The following is a 19,962-nucleotide window of genomic DNA, read 5'->3' as shown; positions in this document are numbered from 1 at the left end:
TAACGTGGGGATGTCCAGGATTTTGATTCAACTTTGAGGTGGTGGTGTCCCATGCATCTGCTGCTTTTGTCCTTCTCGGTGATGGAGGTCGCGGGTTTGGGAGATGCCTTCGGAGAAGCCTCAGCCAGTTTCTGCAGTGTATCATGTAGATGGTACACACTGCAGTCTCGGTGCGCCGGTGGTGGAGCTATTGGATGTTTAACGTGGAGGATTGGCTGCCGATCAAGTGGACTGCTTTGTCCTGCATGGTGTCGAGCTTCTTGATTGTTGTTGCAGCTGCACCCACCCAGGCAAGTGAAGAATATTCCATCACACTCCTGACTTGTGCCTTGTAAGTGGTGTAAATGGAGAAACTCTGGGGAGTCAGGAGGTGAGCACTTGCCACAGAATATCAGCTTCTGACCTACTCAAGTAGCCACGGCATTTTTGTGGCTTCCAGTGAGTTTGTGGTCAATGGTGACCCCCAGGATGGTGATAGTTGGGGATTCGATGATGGTAATGTCATTGAATGTCATGGGGAGGTGGTTAGACTATCTTTTGTTAGAGATGGTCATTGCTTGGCACTTGTTTGATGAACGTTACTTGTAATTTATCAGCCCAAGCCTGAATGTTGTCCATGTCTTCCTGCCTGCTGCATGTGGACAGGGACTGCTTCATTATCTGAGGGGTTGCGAATGGAGCTGAGCGCTGTGCAATCATCAGGGAATTGCCCCAATTCTGACCTTATGATGGAGGGAAGGTTATTGATAAAGCAACTGAAGATGGTTGGGCCTAGGACACTGCCATGAGGAACTGCTGCAACAATGTCCTGCAGCCGAGATGATTGGACTCCAACAACCACAACCATCGTTCTTTGTACAGGTTATGAATCCAGCCACTGGACAGTTTTCCCTTTGATCCCCATTGACTTCAGTTTTACCAGGGCTCTTTTGTCCATCACTCGGTCGAATGCTGCCTTGATGGCCAGGACAGTCGCTCAACTCACCTCTGGAATTCAGCTCTTTGGCCCTTGTTTGATAATGAGGTCTGGAGCCAAGTATTACTGGCGGAACCAAAACTGAGCTTCAGTGAGCACGTTATTGGTTAGTAAGTGCCGCTTGACAGCACTGTTAATTACTTCTTTGATCACTTGGCTGATGATTGACAATGGGCTGTTAGGACTGTCATTGACCAGGTTGGATTTGTCCTGCTCCTTGTGGACAGGACACACCTGGACAATGTTCCACTTTGTTGGGGAGATGCCAGTGTTGGAGCTGTACTGGAACAACTCGGATGGAGGCAAGGCTAGCCCTGGAGCACGGGTCTTCAGCACTACAGCATGGATGTTGTCGGCACCTGTAGCCTATTCTGTGTCCAGTGCACTCAGCCATTTCTTGATATCACGCGGAATGGATCTAAAGACAGAAAGCATTGACCCGGTGGTCGCCCTTGGCACGGTCCAAAGACACCCGAAGTCCTTCTCATCCCATTAATTATCTTTAAACTACGGCTACTTTTGTTAATTGGCAAAGGGGACAGCCACTTTGTGCACAGCAAGATCCCACGATTAGCAAATGGTATAATCGGCGCTGAATCTGTTTTGATGGTGACCGGGCGAGAATTATGGGCTAGGATTCCAGGTGAACTCCCTGCTCTACTTCCAATAGTTCCATGGGATTGCGTTAATCTCGTGGAATATTTTAATGCTCTTTTTAACTCTTGTCTGAGAATTAAGACAATTCGTTCTTATTATCGTTCAAAGTATAAAATGAATGTGGGCGTGCAGGCAGATGTGGGATCCTACTGTGCAGTGGTGCTCACAGGAACGGCAGACCCAATGCACAGGCTCGCCCCGAGGCTGAGAAATCTCCCTCCCCATTCTCAGCTTCAGAGTCTGGGAAAAATCTCAGATCTCACATCAGGCGATGAGCGCTGGGGCACAGCCGGGCTCACGGCTCATGCCCGGTAGCGGTTGGTGGGTTTAGAATGGAGAGTTGGATTGAGATTGGGACATTTCCAGCGGTTCGGATCATTCACCGCGGCTCTGGGTCAAATCTCAATGGGAACTTGTTCTGTCTGCTTTGTAAATGTTCGGAGTATCAGATATTTACTGCTCCCAGTGGGCGTGTTTATTAAATATAATAAGTGATATTATAACAAACAGTGATCCTAATATTAATAATAATCTGAGAATACTGGAATTATCATCTCACTTTCCGGGTACGGACAGTCCCGGATTATTTCACTCTCGCTTTTCCCGGAAACCGTCAGACCCGGCGGGAGATGAGAGACAGAAGGAAGATTTTTACCTGAGCAGATGACGCCGGCATCTCTGGAGTGTGAGTCGGAATAGTGACGCCATTCACCTGAATCACAGTCCCGCAGAGCGGCCTCGGTCCCGCCGCACCGAACATTATACGTCACAATGGGTCCGGACCCTTCTCCAAAGTGAGCCCGGCCCGGTGCGGACAGCGCGGCCCCGCAGCCCAGCTCCCGACACACGACAGCGGCGTCCGGCAGGTCCCACACTAGGTCAAACACAGTCCCCCACTGTCCTTTGTAGTGAATCTCCACTCTCCCAGCGCACGGACTGCCCCCATTCACCAGTCTCAGCTTCACAGTCTCTGTAAAATATCAGAAATAACATCAAGCGGTTACAGTGTATTAAATCCCCAGTCTCCCAGCGCACGGACTGTCCCCATTCACCAGTCCGCCAGTCTCTGTAAAATATCAGAAATAACATCAAGCGGTTACAGTTTATTAAACCCCAGTCGCAGGGAGATTCCCAGCCCCAGAGCGGCTCCCACGCGGCGGAAGGGCGATAGGCTCAGAATGTATTTCAGTCTGAATAGATCAACAGATGGGCGTGGCTTCAATGGTCAGCTGCCCTTTATGCTCAGAACTGATTGGCCAAGCGTAATGAGAGCCCAGCTCCAGTAAGGATTGGAAGACATTTTGCCCCCCGGAGCCAATGGAGAAAGAGGCGGGGCTGGATGGTCATGTGATCTCCATGGGCAAGGTGACATCGAAACTCCAGCATAGACACAGGCCATTCGGCCCAACGGGTCTATGCCGGTGTTTATTTTCCACACGAACCTCCTCCCTCCCTCCTTCATCTCACCCTCTCAGCATATCCTTCTATTCCTTCCTCCCTCATCTGCTTATCTCATTTCCCCTTAAAATGCATCTATTCTATTTGCCTGAACAGAGAATCTGAAATAAAGGGCGATTACCTGACCGGTCAGCCTGACTGTTCCCAGGTCTGCCTGAAATGAGACATTGAGAATTAGAGTTCGCTCGGGCAAGAAATGAATGAAAATTTCAGTGAGAAAAGTTCCAAATACAACAAACTGTGAGTAAATATTCCCCTCACTTTGTGTAAGAAATGATACCTTGGTCTGATCTTCTGACCATCTGATCTTCATTCCTTATAAAACCGCAAACACAGTCTCTGCAACAGTCTAACATTTGTGACGTGCCAACAATTTATGCAGAAAATTAGTATACACACGCGCATACACACACACAAACACAAAGACACAGAGACATGCACACACAGACACACATATAATCACACACAGATACACTCACAAGGACAATATACGAAGATACACACATACACAGATTCATACACAAAGACACATACACATACACACTCACATACATACCTATATATACCCCCAGCACTGACAACGGGGAACAATATTTCTGACCCATCTTCAAACTGGACAAGACCCATTAACCCGACTCCTATGTTTCGTGTCTGACACCCAATGTTCCATCCATTCTGCTCCGTCTCCTCCTGTACCATACGCCTATTTTACATTCCTTCTTGAACTCCACAAACACTGGATGTACTTCGATTTCATTGTCCTATATAACCTGTACAATTAGTGATATCTCCGAAAGCCTACATTAAATTTGTTAAAAAATATCTGCCTTTAGTAACCCACTTGTGGACACTTTGATTATTTCACGTATCTCTCATTGGTCACCGATTTCAACTCGAATTATCGTAGCGGGAGGGGATAGGGTCAGAAATATTATGCGTTATTTAACACTGTACAATAATTTTTCTGGTCGATGTGTAACACGTGGATAATAATTCTGCTCATCATTATGTGTACCGAGATCTTTCATTGTTCTCAGGATGTGCACAATGCGGGTTCTGCCCCATTTATTACCCGTGTGTCGATGCCCCGAGAAGGCGGTGGTGATGGGCCGGCTCCTTGTGGTGACGGTGCTCTGACCATTTATTACCCGTGTGTAGATGTTCTGAGAGGGCGGTGGTAATGGGCCGACTCCTTGTGGTGACGGTGCTCTGACCATTTATTACCCGTGTGTAGATGCCCTTAGAAGGTGATGGTGATTGGCCCGCTCCTTGTGGTGACGGTGCTCTGACCATTGTCAGAGTGTGTAGGTGCCCTGAGAAGTTGGTGGTGATCGGCTCACTCCTTGTGTTGACATAGGAGCACAGAAATGTAGGAACAGGAGTAGGCCATTTAGCCTTTCGATCTTATTCCGCCATTCAATGAGATCATGGCTGATCTGTGACCTAACTCCATATACACGCCTTAGGCCCATATCCCTTAATACCTTTGGTTAACAAAAATCTATCCATCTCAGATTTGAAATAACAATTGAGCGAGCATCAACTGCCATTTGCGGAAGATAGTTCCAAACTTCTATCTTCCTTTGCGTCTGGGAGTGTTTCCTAACTTCACTCCTGAAAGTTTTGGCTCTAATTTTTAGGCCATGTCCCCTCGTCCTAGAATCCCCAACTAGTGGAAATAATTTCTCTCCATCGACCCTATCAGTTCACCTTAATATCTTGAAAACTTCGATCAAATAACCCTTAATCTCCTGAATTTAGGGAATACAACCCAAGTTTGTGAAATTTCTCCTGGTAATTTAACCATTAGAGTCCAGGTATAATTCTAGTAAATCTACACTGCACTCCCTCCAAGCCAATATATCCTTCCGAATGTGCAGTGCCCAAAACTGAACACAGTAATCAAGGTGTGGTCTAACCAGGATTTTATACAGCGGTAGCATAAATTCTACCCCCTTGTATTCTAATACTCTAGATATAAGGGCCAGCATTCCATTAGCCTTTTTGACAGTGCTCTGACCATTTATTACCCGTGTGTAGATGCCCTGAGAAGGCTCTGGTGATGGGCCCGCTCCTTGTGGTGACGGTGCTATGACCATTTATTACACGTGTGTATATGTCCTGAGAAGGTGGCGGTGATGGGCCCACTCTTTGAACCGCTGCAGTGCTCACAGTGATGGCCCTTTCACAGAGATTTCCAGGATTTTGATCCAAAGTCCATGAAAGAACAGACATATACCTTTAAAGATTATTTTATTATGTGATGAATTTCCGTGCCTTACTCATTAAATTCTTAATTTCCTCAAACAAAAGAAAATTTAAAAAAAGAGTTGATCAGGCAGGATCTCGCCTCCTAACTCCATGTGGGCTGTTGCTCATTATTTTCCTGCTCTATAGGTTCTCTTGTAACCTGCCATCTCTGATTTGTGCCATCATTAATGATGTCCCGTTAATGGTCCTCTCGTTTACTGGTTAAGCTTTGCTGCTCTTTAAAATGCAGCCAGTATATAGACCTGCTCCCATTCCCCCTGTTGATATTGTGCCCTCCAGAATTCCCGACCTCTTACTGTTCTCTAGGTTACATATTATAGACATTGTGATGACCTGCTCCCAATCCCCCTGATGATATTATGCAATCCAGAATTCCCGGTCTCTTACTATTCTCCAGGGTTATATATATTAAAGACATGGTGGTGACCTGTTCCCATCTCCTTGATGATATTGTGTTGCACAGATTTCCTGGTCACTGTCTATTCTCGAGGTTATGTATTATAGTCTCAAGATAAGGGGTCATCCATTTAGGAGCGAAATGAGGAAAAAAGATCTTCACTCGGAGGGTTGTGAATCTTTGGAATTCTCTACCCCAGAGGGCTGTGAATGCTCAGTCATTGAGTACATTCAAGACTGAGATCGATGGATACTTCGGCATTAAGGGAATCAAGGGATATGGGGATAGGTGCGGGCAAGTTTTTTTATTCATTCATGGGATGTGGACGTCGCTGGTGAGGCCAGCATTTATTGCCCATCCCTAATTGCCCTTGTGAAGGTGGTGGTGAGCCGCCTTCTTGAACCGCTGCAGTCCGTGTGGTGACGGTTCTCCCACAGTGCTGTTAGGTAGGGAGTTCCAGGATTTTGACCAAGCGACGATGAAGGAACGGCGATATATTTCCAAGTCGGGATGGTGTGTGACTTGGAGGGGAACGTGCAGATGGTGTTGTTCCCATGTGCTTGCTCCCTTGTCCTTCTAAGTGGTAGAGGTCGCGGGTTTGGGAGGTGCTGTCGAAGAACCCTTGGCGAGTTGCTGCAGTGCATCCTGTGGATGGTACACACTGCAGCAACTCGCCAGGGTTGAGGTAGAAGATCAGCCATGATCTTACTGAATAGTGGAGAAGGCTCGAGGAGCGGTATGAGCGGCTCCTACTCCTATTTCTTATGTTCTTCTGACAGTGTGATTCTGATTCCTGTCCTCAGTTGTGCTTGCCGAGAATTCTTGAATGATAGCCAGTTTCCCATACATAATCTCACTGGTGTCTTTCTGTACGCGGTCCTGCAATGTAGACTGTGCGCGACTTTCCTCCACTGCTGTAGTACCTCAGCAGTCCTTACCAACTCTCCCCTGATAATAGTCAGTGCCCTGCAAATTCTCCTTTCCTTACCCATTGACAGACTAGTGGGAATAATCTTTCACTATTCCCACCCCTGCCTCAGCTGATCCGCTACTAAAACCCTCATCCATGCCGTTGTTACCGCCAGATTGGACTATTCCAATGCTCTCCTGACCGGCTTCCCATCTTCCTCCCTCCATAAAATTGAGCGCATCCAAAACTCTGCTGTCCGCACCTAGCTCACACCAAGTCCCGTTCTCCCATCACCCCTGTGCTCGCCGACCGACATGAGCTGCTGATCAAAGAATGCCTCAGTTTTAAAATTCTCATCCTTGTTTTCAAATCCCTCCATGGCCTCGTCCCTCCCTATCTCTGTAACCTCCTCCAGCCCTACAACCCTCAGAGATCTCTGCGCTCATCCAACTCTTGTCTCTTGTGCACCCCCAATTTTAATCGCTCCAACTTTCAGGCCGTGACTTCAGTTACCGAGATATTAAGCTCTTGAATTCCCTCCCTAAACTTGCCTATCTCTCAAAATCTTTCTCCTCCTTTAAAACGCTCCTTAAAACCCACCTCTTTGAACAAGCTTTTGGTCACCTGTCCGACGAAGTCCTTATCTGGCTCGGTGTGAAATTTTGTTTGATAATGCTCCTGTGAAGCGCCTTGGGACGTTTTACTGCATTAAAGGTGCTATATAAATGCAAGCTGTTGTTGTTAATTATTCTCTTAAAAACGATCACCATCTGAATAATTCTTATGTTACAGTGATTCAAGAAGGTTTCCCAGCACCACCTTCACAGGGCAGCGAGGGATGGGCAGCAAATGACCCCAGAACACCATCACGACAGGAACTGGAGGGTTCAAGAAGAACGCCCGTCACCACCTTCTCAGGACAGAAGTAAAGGGAATTAGGGGTTTCCGAGAAGTAAAGGGAATTAGGGGTTACGGGGAGCGGGAAGGAAATTGGACATGAATTTAGATTTGAGGTTAGTATCAGATCAGCCATGATCTTATTGAATGGCGGAGCAGGCTCGAGGGGCCGATTGGCCTACTCCTGCTCCTATTTTTATGTTCTTATGACAGATGAACAATAAATGACCTCAGAACATCAACACCACATGGACTGGAGGGTTCAAGAAGAACGCCCGTCACCACCTTGTCAGGACAGGTGGACAATAAATTCCACCCCGGGCAGTGATGCCCCCACCCCAAATCAATAAAAACAATCTACAACAACAACTTGCATTTATATAGCACTTTTAACACAGTAAAACGTCCCAAGGCGCTTCACAAGAGTGCAATCAAACAAAATCTGACACCGAGCGACATAAGGAGACATTAGGAGAGGTGACCAAAAGATTGGTCAAAAAGGTAGCTTTAAAGGAGCGCCTTAAAGGAGGAGAGGTGGAGAGGTTTAGGGAGGGAATTCCAGAGCTTAAGGTCCAGGTAACTGAAGGCACGGCCGCCAATGATGGAGTGAGGCAAGAATTGGAGGACAACCGAGCGGCCCAAATCCGTCCATTGGTTGATGGGCCGAATGGCCTCCACCTGTGCGGTACCTACTGTGATCCTATGATCGAAGATACATCGGATAAATGTTCAGTCTTTTCCTTTTTTCAGACGCTACTATTTCCCATTCATCTCCACAACTCTCTTAACCTGCCGATTCCTCCAATATCTCCTGTATCCTTCCTCACAGTTTCTGTAAACTTCAGCTGATCCAAAACTCTGCTGCTGATATCCTATCTCGCACCAAGTCCCGCTCACCCTTCACCCCTGCCCTCACTGACCGACATTGGCTCCCGGTTCCCCAACGCCTCAAATTTCAATGGTCGCACAAACCCCACTGATGTCCTCCTGGTGTTTAGAGTAATGAGCTTGGTGCGAAATTGTTTAGTTAATTGTAATCGTTATATTTCAGTTGGATCGCTCTTGTATCACAACAAACAGTAAAATAAAATTATTAATAGAATCATAAAGAAACTCGAAACACATGAACTAAAAGAGCAGAAGTTGGGGATATTTTTGTTCGGGAATTTATCTTCCTGAATGAGAGCCGCGCTCTTTTTCAGTTCGTTGAAATTTACTACAGGGGTGAATTATGGATTATAAAATACAGTCAGTACAGAATGTTTATAAAAACATTCCTCCCATGACAGATTATTAAGTATGTGAATAAACAAAACAATAATTAAATACTAAAATATTCCAGGTTCAATTTAACCACTTTCACAATTAAAGGAGTTCCTGTTGGATTAACGAAGCAAATGAAGTTAAAACATTAATTGTAGTTGGTTCCAGTAATGGAACTTGACCATTAACACGTCGCGATCCACCAATTATTAGTGGTATAATTATTACTGAAACATTTAACTTTACTTGAAATTTAAGATTAACGCTGAGAGATATCCGCTATCAGCGAAGTAACTGTTAAGGCGTTGGGTTGAGATGCCTCAGTCTGAGTAGAACAGTTTAAAAACTCCATTAAAACACCGGGCAGAGGGAAATCACACCAAACAATCCAGACTCCTTGGTCAACAGCGCAAACAGTAATTTCCAACACAATAACTCCATAAACCTTAACTAATCCCTGAATAAACGATACCACACTTAGAAAATAACCAAACATGCAGCGACCGGGGAAAATTGCACTGGTCGCTATCTGTCGAAGATAAATATACAAATGAGTTTAGTATTTGTTACACAAAGGAACCAGAGTACAGAACATGTGGAAGGAGATTGAGAAACAGGTCCCGATATCTCATTAAACACTACATGGTACTGTATAAAAATATGGGGCATGTGGAAGGAGCTGAAGAAACATTAATTGTTACATCACACTGTCCATATAAATAAATGAAAAAGAAATTTAATTTGAAAAGGTCATAATTTTGAATATTATCTCCAACCAAAGAAAAATACGCACACAGCAAAGCTCCCGGAGATTTGGGAATTTTCAGTAATTTAGAGAATGCACTTAATAATAATACTAATAATTATTAATTGAACAATAGAATTTGTAGATATCACTAACTAAACAAAAATTCTGATAATGCAAATTCACACCAGTTTTGGGATCTTCAGTAAAATCATTTTTGGAGACTGTACTTAGTATTAATCGTTAGTATAATTATTATTAATTGAAACAATACTGGTTCCTTCTCTGGTTAATATTTAATTATACAGTATTTATGGTCCTTATCCCACAATCGAATGCTGAACAAACAAGTCAAAATATTTTGGTTCAATTCTTTTTATCACACGGGGGTCGGACAGCGCCTTTACTGAGAAATATCGGGGACAGAAATGTCTGTGTGGGATCAGTCGGCAGTAGGTGCAGCTTTGACTGGTGTTCTACACTCAGTGAGTTTACTTACACCCCAGACTCCGATACTCTCTATTCTAACAGTGACCGCACTCTACTTCTAACAGACTCAGTTTAAATAGTCCGGTTAGAATTTCAACTCCAGTCTGCTCTGTCTGTACAAGAGCCGCAGGTTGAAGGCGATTGTGAAAGAATTCCCGATTTATCATTAAACACCAAATGAAACTGTATAATAAGTATGGAGCATGTGGGAGGAGCATGAGAAAAGATAATTATATGACATTGTACATATAAATGTATGAAACAGAAAGCTTAATTTAATATAAAAGGGTGATCATTTTGAAGCTCATCACTAACTGAACAACAATCCTCACACAGCAAATCCCACAGACATCTAGGACATTTCAGTAACATCATTTTTGTAGACTGTCCTTAGTAATATTAATTCCAACAAATAATATTAATTGAAACATTATTGGTCCACCTCTAGTTCATATTAAACATTGCAATATTTACAAAACTTGTCCAACAATCTAATGCTGAAGAAACTATTTAAAAATATGTTTATTTCAATTCTCTGTAACACACGGGGGTCAGACAGCGCTTCTACTGAGAAATATCGGGGACAGAAATGTCTGTGTGGGCTCCGTCTCCAGTCGGTGCAGCTTTGACTGGTGTTCTCCACTCAGTGAGTTAACATACACCCCAGACTCCGATACTCTCTATTCTAACACTGACCGCGCTCTACTTCTAACAGGCTCAGTTTAAATAGTCCGATTAGAATTTCAACTCCAGTCTGCTCTGTCTGTACAAGAGCCGCAGGGGACAAAATAAAACAAACTGCCGCGGTATTTTTATTCAATTTCGGTTTAAAATCTAAGTTTGACACAAATGTCCTCCGGTAATTTAAAATAGGTGTTAATCAGATCTAAAATATTCACAATATGTTCAATGTAACCGACAGAAATGAAGGATTATTGTCTACTTGAAGCTAATGGAACATAAAATCAGACAACCAAAAATGTGCATTGAACAAAAATTGTACAAATTTAATTATTATTAATTTACACATCACACGATCACATTCAGAGACAAATTTGAATAAAATATGCTCGCTTTTTATAAATTGGTTTTCATGAGCCTGAGATTTTTGAAAATGATTCAGGGAGTAAAGTACATTTCATGTTTTTTCTCTGTTTTATGGTTTGCAATGAGCCCTTTTTAAATCACCAACAGAAACAAGATCATAGTATTCAATCAGTTTTATAAAATGAAATGAGATTTACCCTAATACTTAAAATAAACCCATAATTTATCTGATAACAAAGCGAGAACGTTTCCCTGTCTGTACACTAGCATTTCTTATTGATAGAGATTAATAAATATAATCGAACACGCACTGGAAACAGGGAGAAACTGATCTAAGTAATCGACCGACAAACTTAAAAAAAATATCGAGCATGTGGCAGGTGATTGAGAAACAAGTCCTGATGTCTCATTTAACTCTACAGGACACTATATAAAAAGGATGGGGCAAGTGGAAAGAGGTCAATAAACATTAATTACAAGACACTCTCCAACCAAATTCACAAATAGAAAGAATGATCTGATATAAAAGGTTCTGATTTTGATGATAATCGTTAACTAAACAAACATACTCACACAGCAAATGCCCTAGAGATTCAGAAACTTTGTTATTATTTTCTGGAGAGTGTACTTTATAATAATTACACTATTAATTAATATTAATTGAAACAGTATTGGTTCCATCTCTGGTTAATATTTATTTATAAAATATTTTAGTTCAGTTCTCTGTATCACACGCGGGTCAGACAGCGCTTCTACTGAGAAATACCGGGGACAGAAATGTCTGTGGGATCAGTCGGCAGGAGGTGCAGCTTTGACTGGTGTTCTACACTCAGTGAGTTAACTTAAACCCCAGACTCCGATACTCTCTATTCTAACAGTGACCGCGCTCCACTTCTAACAGGCTCAGTTTAAATAGCCCGATTAGAATTTCAACTCCAGTCTGCTCTGTCTGTATATGAGCCGCAGGGGACAAAATGAAACAAACTGCCGCGGTATTTTTATTCAATTTCGGTTTTAAATCTAAGCTTGACGCAAATGCCCTCCGTTAATTTAATCTATCGTGTTAATCAGATCTAAAATATGTTATACATTTTCACTGACAGAAATGAAGGACTGTTCTCTATTTGAAGCTGATAGAGCATAAAGTCAGACAAACTAAAGTGTGCATTGAACAATAATTCTACAATTTGAATTAGCTTTTCAATTTTCACATTACAAGATCTCATTCAATGATAAATATTGAATAATCATACTGAAAATCAAGATCAAGCGAGCCTTTGCCCTTCTGCTCTTTTCTATAAATTGGTTTTTATGAGCAAAACATTTGGGTAATTGATTCAGGGAGTAAAATAAATGTCATTTTTTCTCTGTTTTATGCTTTGCAATCAACGCCCGTTAAATCACCGACAAAAAATAGTATTTTAGTATCCAATCAGCTTTATAAAATGAAATTAGATTTACCTTAATACTTAAAGTAAACACATAATCTATCTGATAACAGTGCGAGAACGTTTCCCCGTATGTAAACCAGCATTTCTTATTGGTAGTGATGAATAAATATACCGATCAAGAAACATTACTTACAAGAAGAAACTGCACATCCAAATGCATCAAATAGAAAGCTTAATTTGATATATTTGGTTTATAATTTTGAAGATACTCGCTAACTAAACAAGAATACTCACACAGCATATACTTGGAGATTTAGAGCCTATCAGTAACATTATTTTTTGGAGAGTGTACTTTATAACAATTGTACTAATAATTAATATTAATTGAATCAGTATTGGTTCCATCTCTAGTTAATATTTAATAATACAGTATAATAAAGACCTTGTCCAATTCTAATGTTGAACAAACTATTTTAAATATTTCAATTCTCTGTATCACACGCGGGACAGACAGCGCTTCGACTGAGAAATATCGGGGACAGAAATGTCTGTGTGGGATCAGTCGGCAGTAGGTGCAGCTTTGACTGGTGTTCTCCACTCAGTGAGTTAACTTACACCCCCAGACTCCGATACTCTCTAGTCTAACAATGACCGCGCTCTACTTCTAACAGACTCAGTTTAAATAGTCCGATTAGAATTTCAACTCCAGTCTGCTCTGTCTGTGCAAGAGCCGCAGGGGTCAAAATAAAACAAACTGCCGCGGTATTTTTATTCAATTTCGGTTTAAAATCTAAGTTTGCCACAAATGTCCTCCGGTAATTTAATCTAGGTGTTAATCAGATCTAAAATATTCACAATATGTTCACTATAACCGACAGAAATGAAGGATTGATGTCTACTTGAAGCTGATGAAACATAAAATCAGACAACCAAAAATGTGCATTGAACAAAAATTGTACAAATTTAATTATTATTAATTTACACATCACACGATCACATTCAGAGACAATTTTGAATAAAATATGCACGCTTTTTATAAATTGTTTTTCATGAGCCTGAGATTTTTGAAAATGATTCAGGGAGTAAAGTACATTTCATGTTTTTTCTCTGTTTTATGCTTTGCAATGCGCCCTTTTTACATCACCAACAGAAAAAGATCATAGTATTCAATCAGTTTTATAAAATGAAATGAGATTTACCCTAATACTTAAAATAAACCCACAATTTATCTGATAACAAAGCGAGAACGTTTCCCTGTCTGTACACTAGCATTTCTTATTGATAGAGATTAATAAATATAATCGAACATGCACTGGAAACAGGGAGAAACTGATCTAAGTAATCGACCGACAAACTTAAAAAAAATATCGAGCATGTGGCAGGTGATTGAGAAACAAGTCCTGATGTCTCATTTAACTCTACAGGACACTATATAAAAAGGATGGGGCAAGTGGAAGGAGGTCAATAAACATTAATTACAAGACACTCTCCATCCAAATTCACAAATAGAAAGAATGATCTGATATAAAAGGTTCTGATTTTGATGATAATCGTTAACTAAACAAACATACTCACACAGCAAATGCCCCAGAGATTCAGAAACTTTGTTATTATTTTCTGGAGAGTGTACTTTATAATAATTACACTATTAATTAATATTAATTGAAACAGTATTGGTTCCATCTCTGGTTAATATTTATTTATAAAATATTTTAGTTCAGTTCTCTGTATCACACGGGGGTCAGACAGCGCTTCTACTGAGAAATATCGGGGACAGAAATGTCTGCGTGGGATCAGTCGGCAGGAGGTGCAGCTTTGACTGGTGTTCTACACTCAGTGAGTTAACTTACACCCCAGACTGTGATACTCTCTATTCTAACAGTGACCGCGCTCCACTTCTAACAGGCTCAGTTTAAATAGCCCGATTAGAATTTCAACTCCAGTCTGCTCTGTCTGTATATGAGCCGCAGGGGACAAAATGAAACAAACTGCCGCGGTATTTTTATTCAATTTCGGTTTTAAATCTAAGCTTGACGCAAATGCCCTCCGTTAATTTAATCTATCGTGTTAATCAGATCTAAAATATGTTATACATTTTCACTGACAGAAATGAAGGACTGTTCTCTATTTGAAGCTGATAGAGCATAAAGTCAGACAAACTAAAGTGTGCATTGAACAATAATTCTACAATTTGAATTAGCTTTCAATTTTCACATTACAAGATCTCATTCAATGATAAATATTGAATAATCATACTGAAAATCAAGATCAAGCGAGCCTTTGCCCTTCTGCTCTTTTCTATAAATTGGTTTTTATGAGCAAAACATTTGGGTAATTGATTCAGGGAGTAAAATAAATGTCATTTTTTTCTCTGTTTTATGCTTTGCAATCAACGCCCGTTAAATCACCGACAAAAAATAGTATTTTAGTATCCAATCAGCTTTATAAAATGAAATTAGATTTACCTTAATACTTAAAGTAAACACATAATCTATCTGATAACAGTGCGAGAACGTTTCCCCGTATGTAAACCAGCATTTCTTATTGGTAGTGATGAATAAATATACCGATCAAGAAACATTACTTACAAGAAGAAACTGCACATCCAAATGCAACAAATAGAAAGCTTAATTTGATATATTTGGTTTATAATTTTGAAGATACTCGCTAACTAAACAAGAATACTCACACAGCATATACTTGGAGATTTAGGGCCTATCAGTAACATTATTTTTTGGAGAGTGTACTTTATAATAATTGTACTAATAATTAATATTAATTGAATCAGTATTGGTTCCATCTCTAGTTAATATTTAATAATACAGTATAATAAAGACCTTGTCCAATTCTAATGTTGAACAAACTATTTTAAATATTTCAATTCTCTGTATCACACGCGGGACAGACAGAGCGCTTCTACTGAGAAATATTGGGGACAGAAATGTCTGTGTGGGATCAGTCGGCAGTCGGTGCAGCTTTGACTGGTGTTCTCCACTCAGTGAGTTAACTTACACCCCCAGACTGCGATACCCTCTATTCTAACAATGACCGCGCTCTACTTCTAACAGACTCAGTTTAAATAGTCCGATTAGAATTTCAACTCCAGTCTGCTCTGTCTGTGCAAGAGCCGCAGGGGACAAAATAAAACAAACTGCCGCGGTATTTTAATTCAATTTCGGTTTAAAATCTAAGTTTGCCACAAATGTCCTCCGGTAATTTAATATAGGTGTTAATCAGACCTAAAATATTCACAATATGTTCACTATAACCGACAGAAATGAAGGATTGTTGTCTACTTGAAGCTGATGAAACATAAAATCAGACAACCAAAAATGTGCATTGAACAAAAATTGGACAAACTTAACTTTTTTTAAATTTACAAATCACACGATCACATTCAGAGACAAATTTGAAGAAAATATGCTCGCTTTTTATAAATTGGTTTTCATGAGCCTGAGATTTTTGAAAATGATTCAGGGAGCAAAGTACATTTCATGTTTTTTCTCTGTTTTATGCTTTGCAATGAGCCCTTTTTAAATCATCTGCAGAAACAGTATTTTAGTATTCAATCAGTTTTATAAAATCAAATGAGATTTACCCTAATACTTAAAGTAAACACACAATCTATCTGATAACAGAGCGAGAACGTTTCCCTGTCTGTAAACCAGCATTTCTTAATGATATAGATTAATAAATATAACCGAACACGCACTGGAAACAGCAAGAAACTGATTAAAGTGATCGACCGACAAACTTAACAAAAATATCGAGCATGTGGCAGATGATTGAGAAACAAGTCCTGATGTCTCATTAAAGTCTGCAGGACACGATATAAACAGGATGGGGCATGTGGAAGGAAATCAAGAAACATTAATTGCAAGACAATGTCCATCCAAATTCACAAATAGAAAGAATGATTTGATATAAAAAGGTTCTAATTTTGAAGATAATCGCTAACTGAACAAAAATACTCACACAGCAAATGCCCCGGAGATTTAGAAACTTTGTTATTATTTTCTGGAGCGTGTACTATCTAATAATTACACTAATAATTAATATTAATTGAATCAGTATTGGTTCCATCTTTAGTTAATATTTAATTATGCAATATAATACAGACCTTGTCCAACTCTAATGTTGAACAAACTATTTAAAATATGTTTATTTCAATTCTCTGTATCACACGGGGGTCAGACAGCGCCTCTGCTGAGAAATACCGGGGACAGAAATGTCTGTGTGGGATCAGTCGGCAGTCGGTGCAGCTTTGACTGGTGTTCTACACTCAGTGAGTTAACTTACACCCCAGACTCCGATATTCTCTATTCTAACAGTGACCGCGCTCTACTTCTAACAGGCTCAATTTAAATATTCCGATTAGAATTACAATTCCAGTCTGCTCTGTCTGTACAAGAAACGCAGCTTGAAGGCGATTGAGAAACAAGTCTCGATCTATCATTAAACACCGCATAACACTTGATAATAAATATGGAGCATGTGGAAGGAGCTTGAGAACAGTTCATTCCATGATGTTATACATGAAAACGTTAGAAATAGAAAGCTTAATTTAATATGAAAGGGTGATCATTCAGAAGATCATCACTAACTGAACAACAATCCTCACACAGCAAATCCCACAGACATTTAGGAAATTTCAGTCACATCAATTTTTGGAGACTGTCCTTAATAATATTTATACTGATAAATAATATTAAGTGTAACAAGAGTGGTTCCACCTCTAGTTAATATTTAATTATACAATATTTATAAATTTGTCCAACAATCTAATGCTGAACAAGCTATTTTAAAATATGTTTATTTCAATTCTCTGTAACACACGGGGGTCAGACAGCCTCTACTGAGAAATACCGGGGACAGAAATGTCTGTGTGGGATCAGTCGGCAGTTGGTGCAGCTTTGACTGGTGTTCTACACTCAGTGAGTTAACTCACACCCCAGACTCCGATATTCTCTATTCTAACAGTGTCCGCGCTCTACTTCTCACAGGCTCAGTTTAAATAGTCTGATTAGAATTTCGACTCCAGTCTGCTCTGTCTGTACAAGAGCGGCAGTTGGAAAGCGATTGAGAAACAAGCTCCGATTTCTCATTAAACTCCACAGGACACGATTGCAATTCAAGAAACGAACATTTCCTTTCCACATCACCTCAATGTGTTCCGTAATAAAGATCAATAATTATATTAATGAGGCAGATATTTTAATAATAATCACCGTATCAATAGATAACAGAATACTTTCAATTATCAATAACTCACAGTTCAGAACCTGTAGCAGAAATAAGGTCAGGAAGGGCCGCAGCATCGTCCCGGGAGCCGCTTACACCGATGGGGCCCGAACATTAACCGAACTGTTCGCAGATACCGAGCGGTCCCTCCAGCACCTCCTGACTGATCTGGGAGTTAATTTGTTCACAACAGTTCGTACAGAAACCAATATTTCCTTCCAAATAACCAAGAGATTTCAATCTGATGTGAAGCGTGAATCGCAATCCGGTAAAATCCCCCAATGAGAAGTAAGCTGCCCATTTCTAGATAAAATGAGCCCAGGTTCCACCCACCGCCTTCTCCACAGAGATCAATGGCCTGAGTGAGTCTGAAAAGCAGTCACGCACCGAGCATTAGGCTGATGCAAAATATCGAAATAACCGGGGGAGGGGTGGTGGAAACGGATGGAAAACCGAGGACGGAGTTTTCTTGGACCGAAACCAATTTCACTGATCATCATTTCCACGATCGTCATTTCACCGATCGTCATTTCATTGATCATCGTTTCTTTGATCATCATTTCACCGATCGTCATTTCACCGATCGTCATTTCATTGATCATCGTTTCTTTGATCATCATTTCACCGATCGTCATTTCACCGGTCATCATTTCATTGATCATCATTTCATTGATCATCATTTCACCGATCATCATTTCACTGATCGTCATTTCATTGATCATCATTTCACCGATCGTCATTTCACCGATCATCATTTCACTGATCATCATTTCACTGATCCTCATTTCACCGATCATCATTTCACTGATCATCATTTCACCGATCATCATTTCACCGATCATCATTTCATTGATCATCATTTCACTGATCCTCATTTCACCGATCATCATTTCACTGATCATCATTTCACGGATCAGCATTTTATTGATCATCATTTCACTGATCCTCATTTCACTGATCATCATTTCCCCCGATCATCATTTCACTGATCATCATTTCACCGATCCTCATTTCATTGATCGTCATTTCAGTGATAATCATTTCATTGATCATCATTTCACTGATCGTCATATCACCGATAATCATTTCATTGATCATCATTTCACCGATAATCATTTCATTGATCATCATTTCACCGATCGTCATTTCATTGATCATAATTTCAGTGATCATCATTTCACCGATCATCATTTCACTGATCATCATTTCACCGATCATCATTTCACTGATCATCATTTCATTGATCATCATTTCACCGATCATCATTTCACTGATCATCATTTCACTGATCATCATTTCACTGATCATCATTTCATTGACACTTTAATTGCCTTTCCCGGTACAGAGAGGAGAATGTGAAATCCATGAATACAATGAGCCGGGAGATTCCCGAGTCCGGTTGGTCACCATCACACTGATGGTCGGCACCAGCTGTTCAACAGCTGGACCAATAACCCCATTGGGATAGGCCGCGAGCAGCAACAGGTCACTTTACACATTACACCATCAGTTGATTTAAATTCTAACATATTGAGATCATTCTATGTAACACGATCTTTTGAAATTATTCCCCATTTCGAACAAATACCCTGATTGTTATCCACCCCGTGGAGTTCCCTCCCTCCATCACACCAACTAAAGCTGGAGCTTGTCTCGGTGACCGGGCTCAGAATGGTGCTGTCACTCAATGGCTGCCCCGGGAACTGCAGCTTTTCATATCTCACACTGAGCAGAGTTTCAGTCCCTGTCCCGGGAACTGAAGCTATACATATCTCACACCGAGCAGAGTTTCAGTCCCTGCCCCAGGAACTGCAGCTATACATATCTCACACTGAGCAGAGTTTCAGACTCTGCCCCGGGAACTGCAGCTATACATATCTCACACTGAGCAGAGTTTCAGTCTCTGCCCCGGGAACTGCAGCTGTGTCTATCTCACACTGAGCAGTTTCTGTCTCTGCCCCGGTACGGAGTCCTGGGCTCAGACAGAACTCTTCCGTGGAATGTAATGGACAAACACTGTGGAGTTAGTCAGCAGAAATCTCCCCTAAAATGTGACGGACTGAAATTATTGCGTTAGAGGGGGACCTGGGATCAGACATAAATCTCACCTGAAATGTAATGGACAGGCACTATAACATAAGGACATAGGACATGGAATAGGGTGTGCCATTCTGCCCCTCGAGTCTGTTCCGTCATTCAATAAGATCATGACTGAACTGT

The 19,962-nt window shown here is 41.0% G+C and overlaps 1 protein-coding gene across 1 annotated transcript in view; it reads right to left on the bottom strand.

The window, feature by feature from the left end:
- Positions 1-18,332, bottom strand: part of LOC137335953 (deleted in malignant brain tumors 1 protein-like) — a 55,389-nt gene extending 37,057 nt beyond the window's left edge. Inside the window, exons 1-3 of the mRNA XM_068001462.1 lie at positions 18,233-18,332; positions 3,213-3,245; positions 2,289-2,603 (exon numbers count right to left, since the gene is read on the bottom strand). Of these exons, the coding sequence (XP_067857563.1) occupies positions 2,289-2,603; positions 3,213-3,245; positions 18,233-18,332 (448 nt within the window). The remainder of the gene's footprint in view (positions 1-2,288; positions 2,604-3,212; positions 3,246-18,232) is intronic.
- Positions 18,333-19,962: the final 1,630 nt, after the last annotated feature.

The sequence above is a fragment of the Heptranchias perlo genome, chromosome 20 (genome assembly GCF_035084215.1).
Source record: "Heptranchias perlo isolate sHepPer1 chromosome 20, sHepPer1.hap1, whole genome shotgun sequence".
In the NCBI taxonomy this organism is placed as follows: Eukaryota; Metazoa; Chordata; class Chondrichthyes; order Hexanchiformes; family Hexanchidae; genus Heptranchias; species Heptranchias perlo.
The sequence above is the reverse complement of the archived record's forward strand: the minus strand, read 5'-3'. Positions and strand labels throughout refer to the sequence as shown.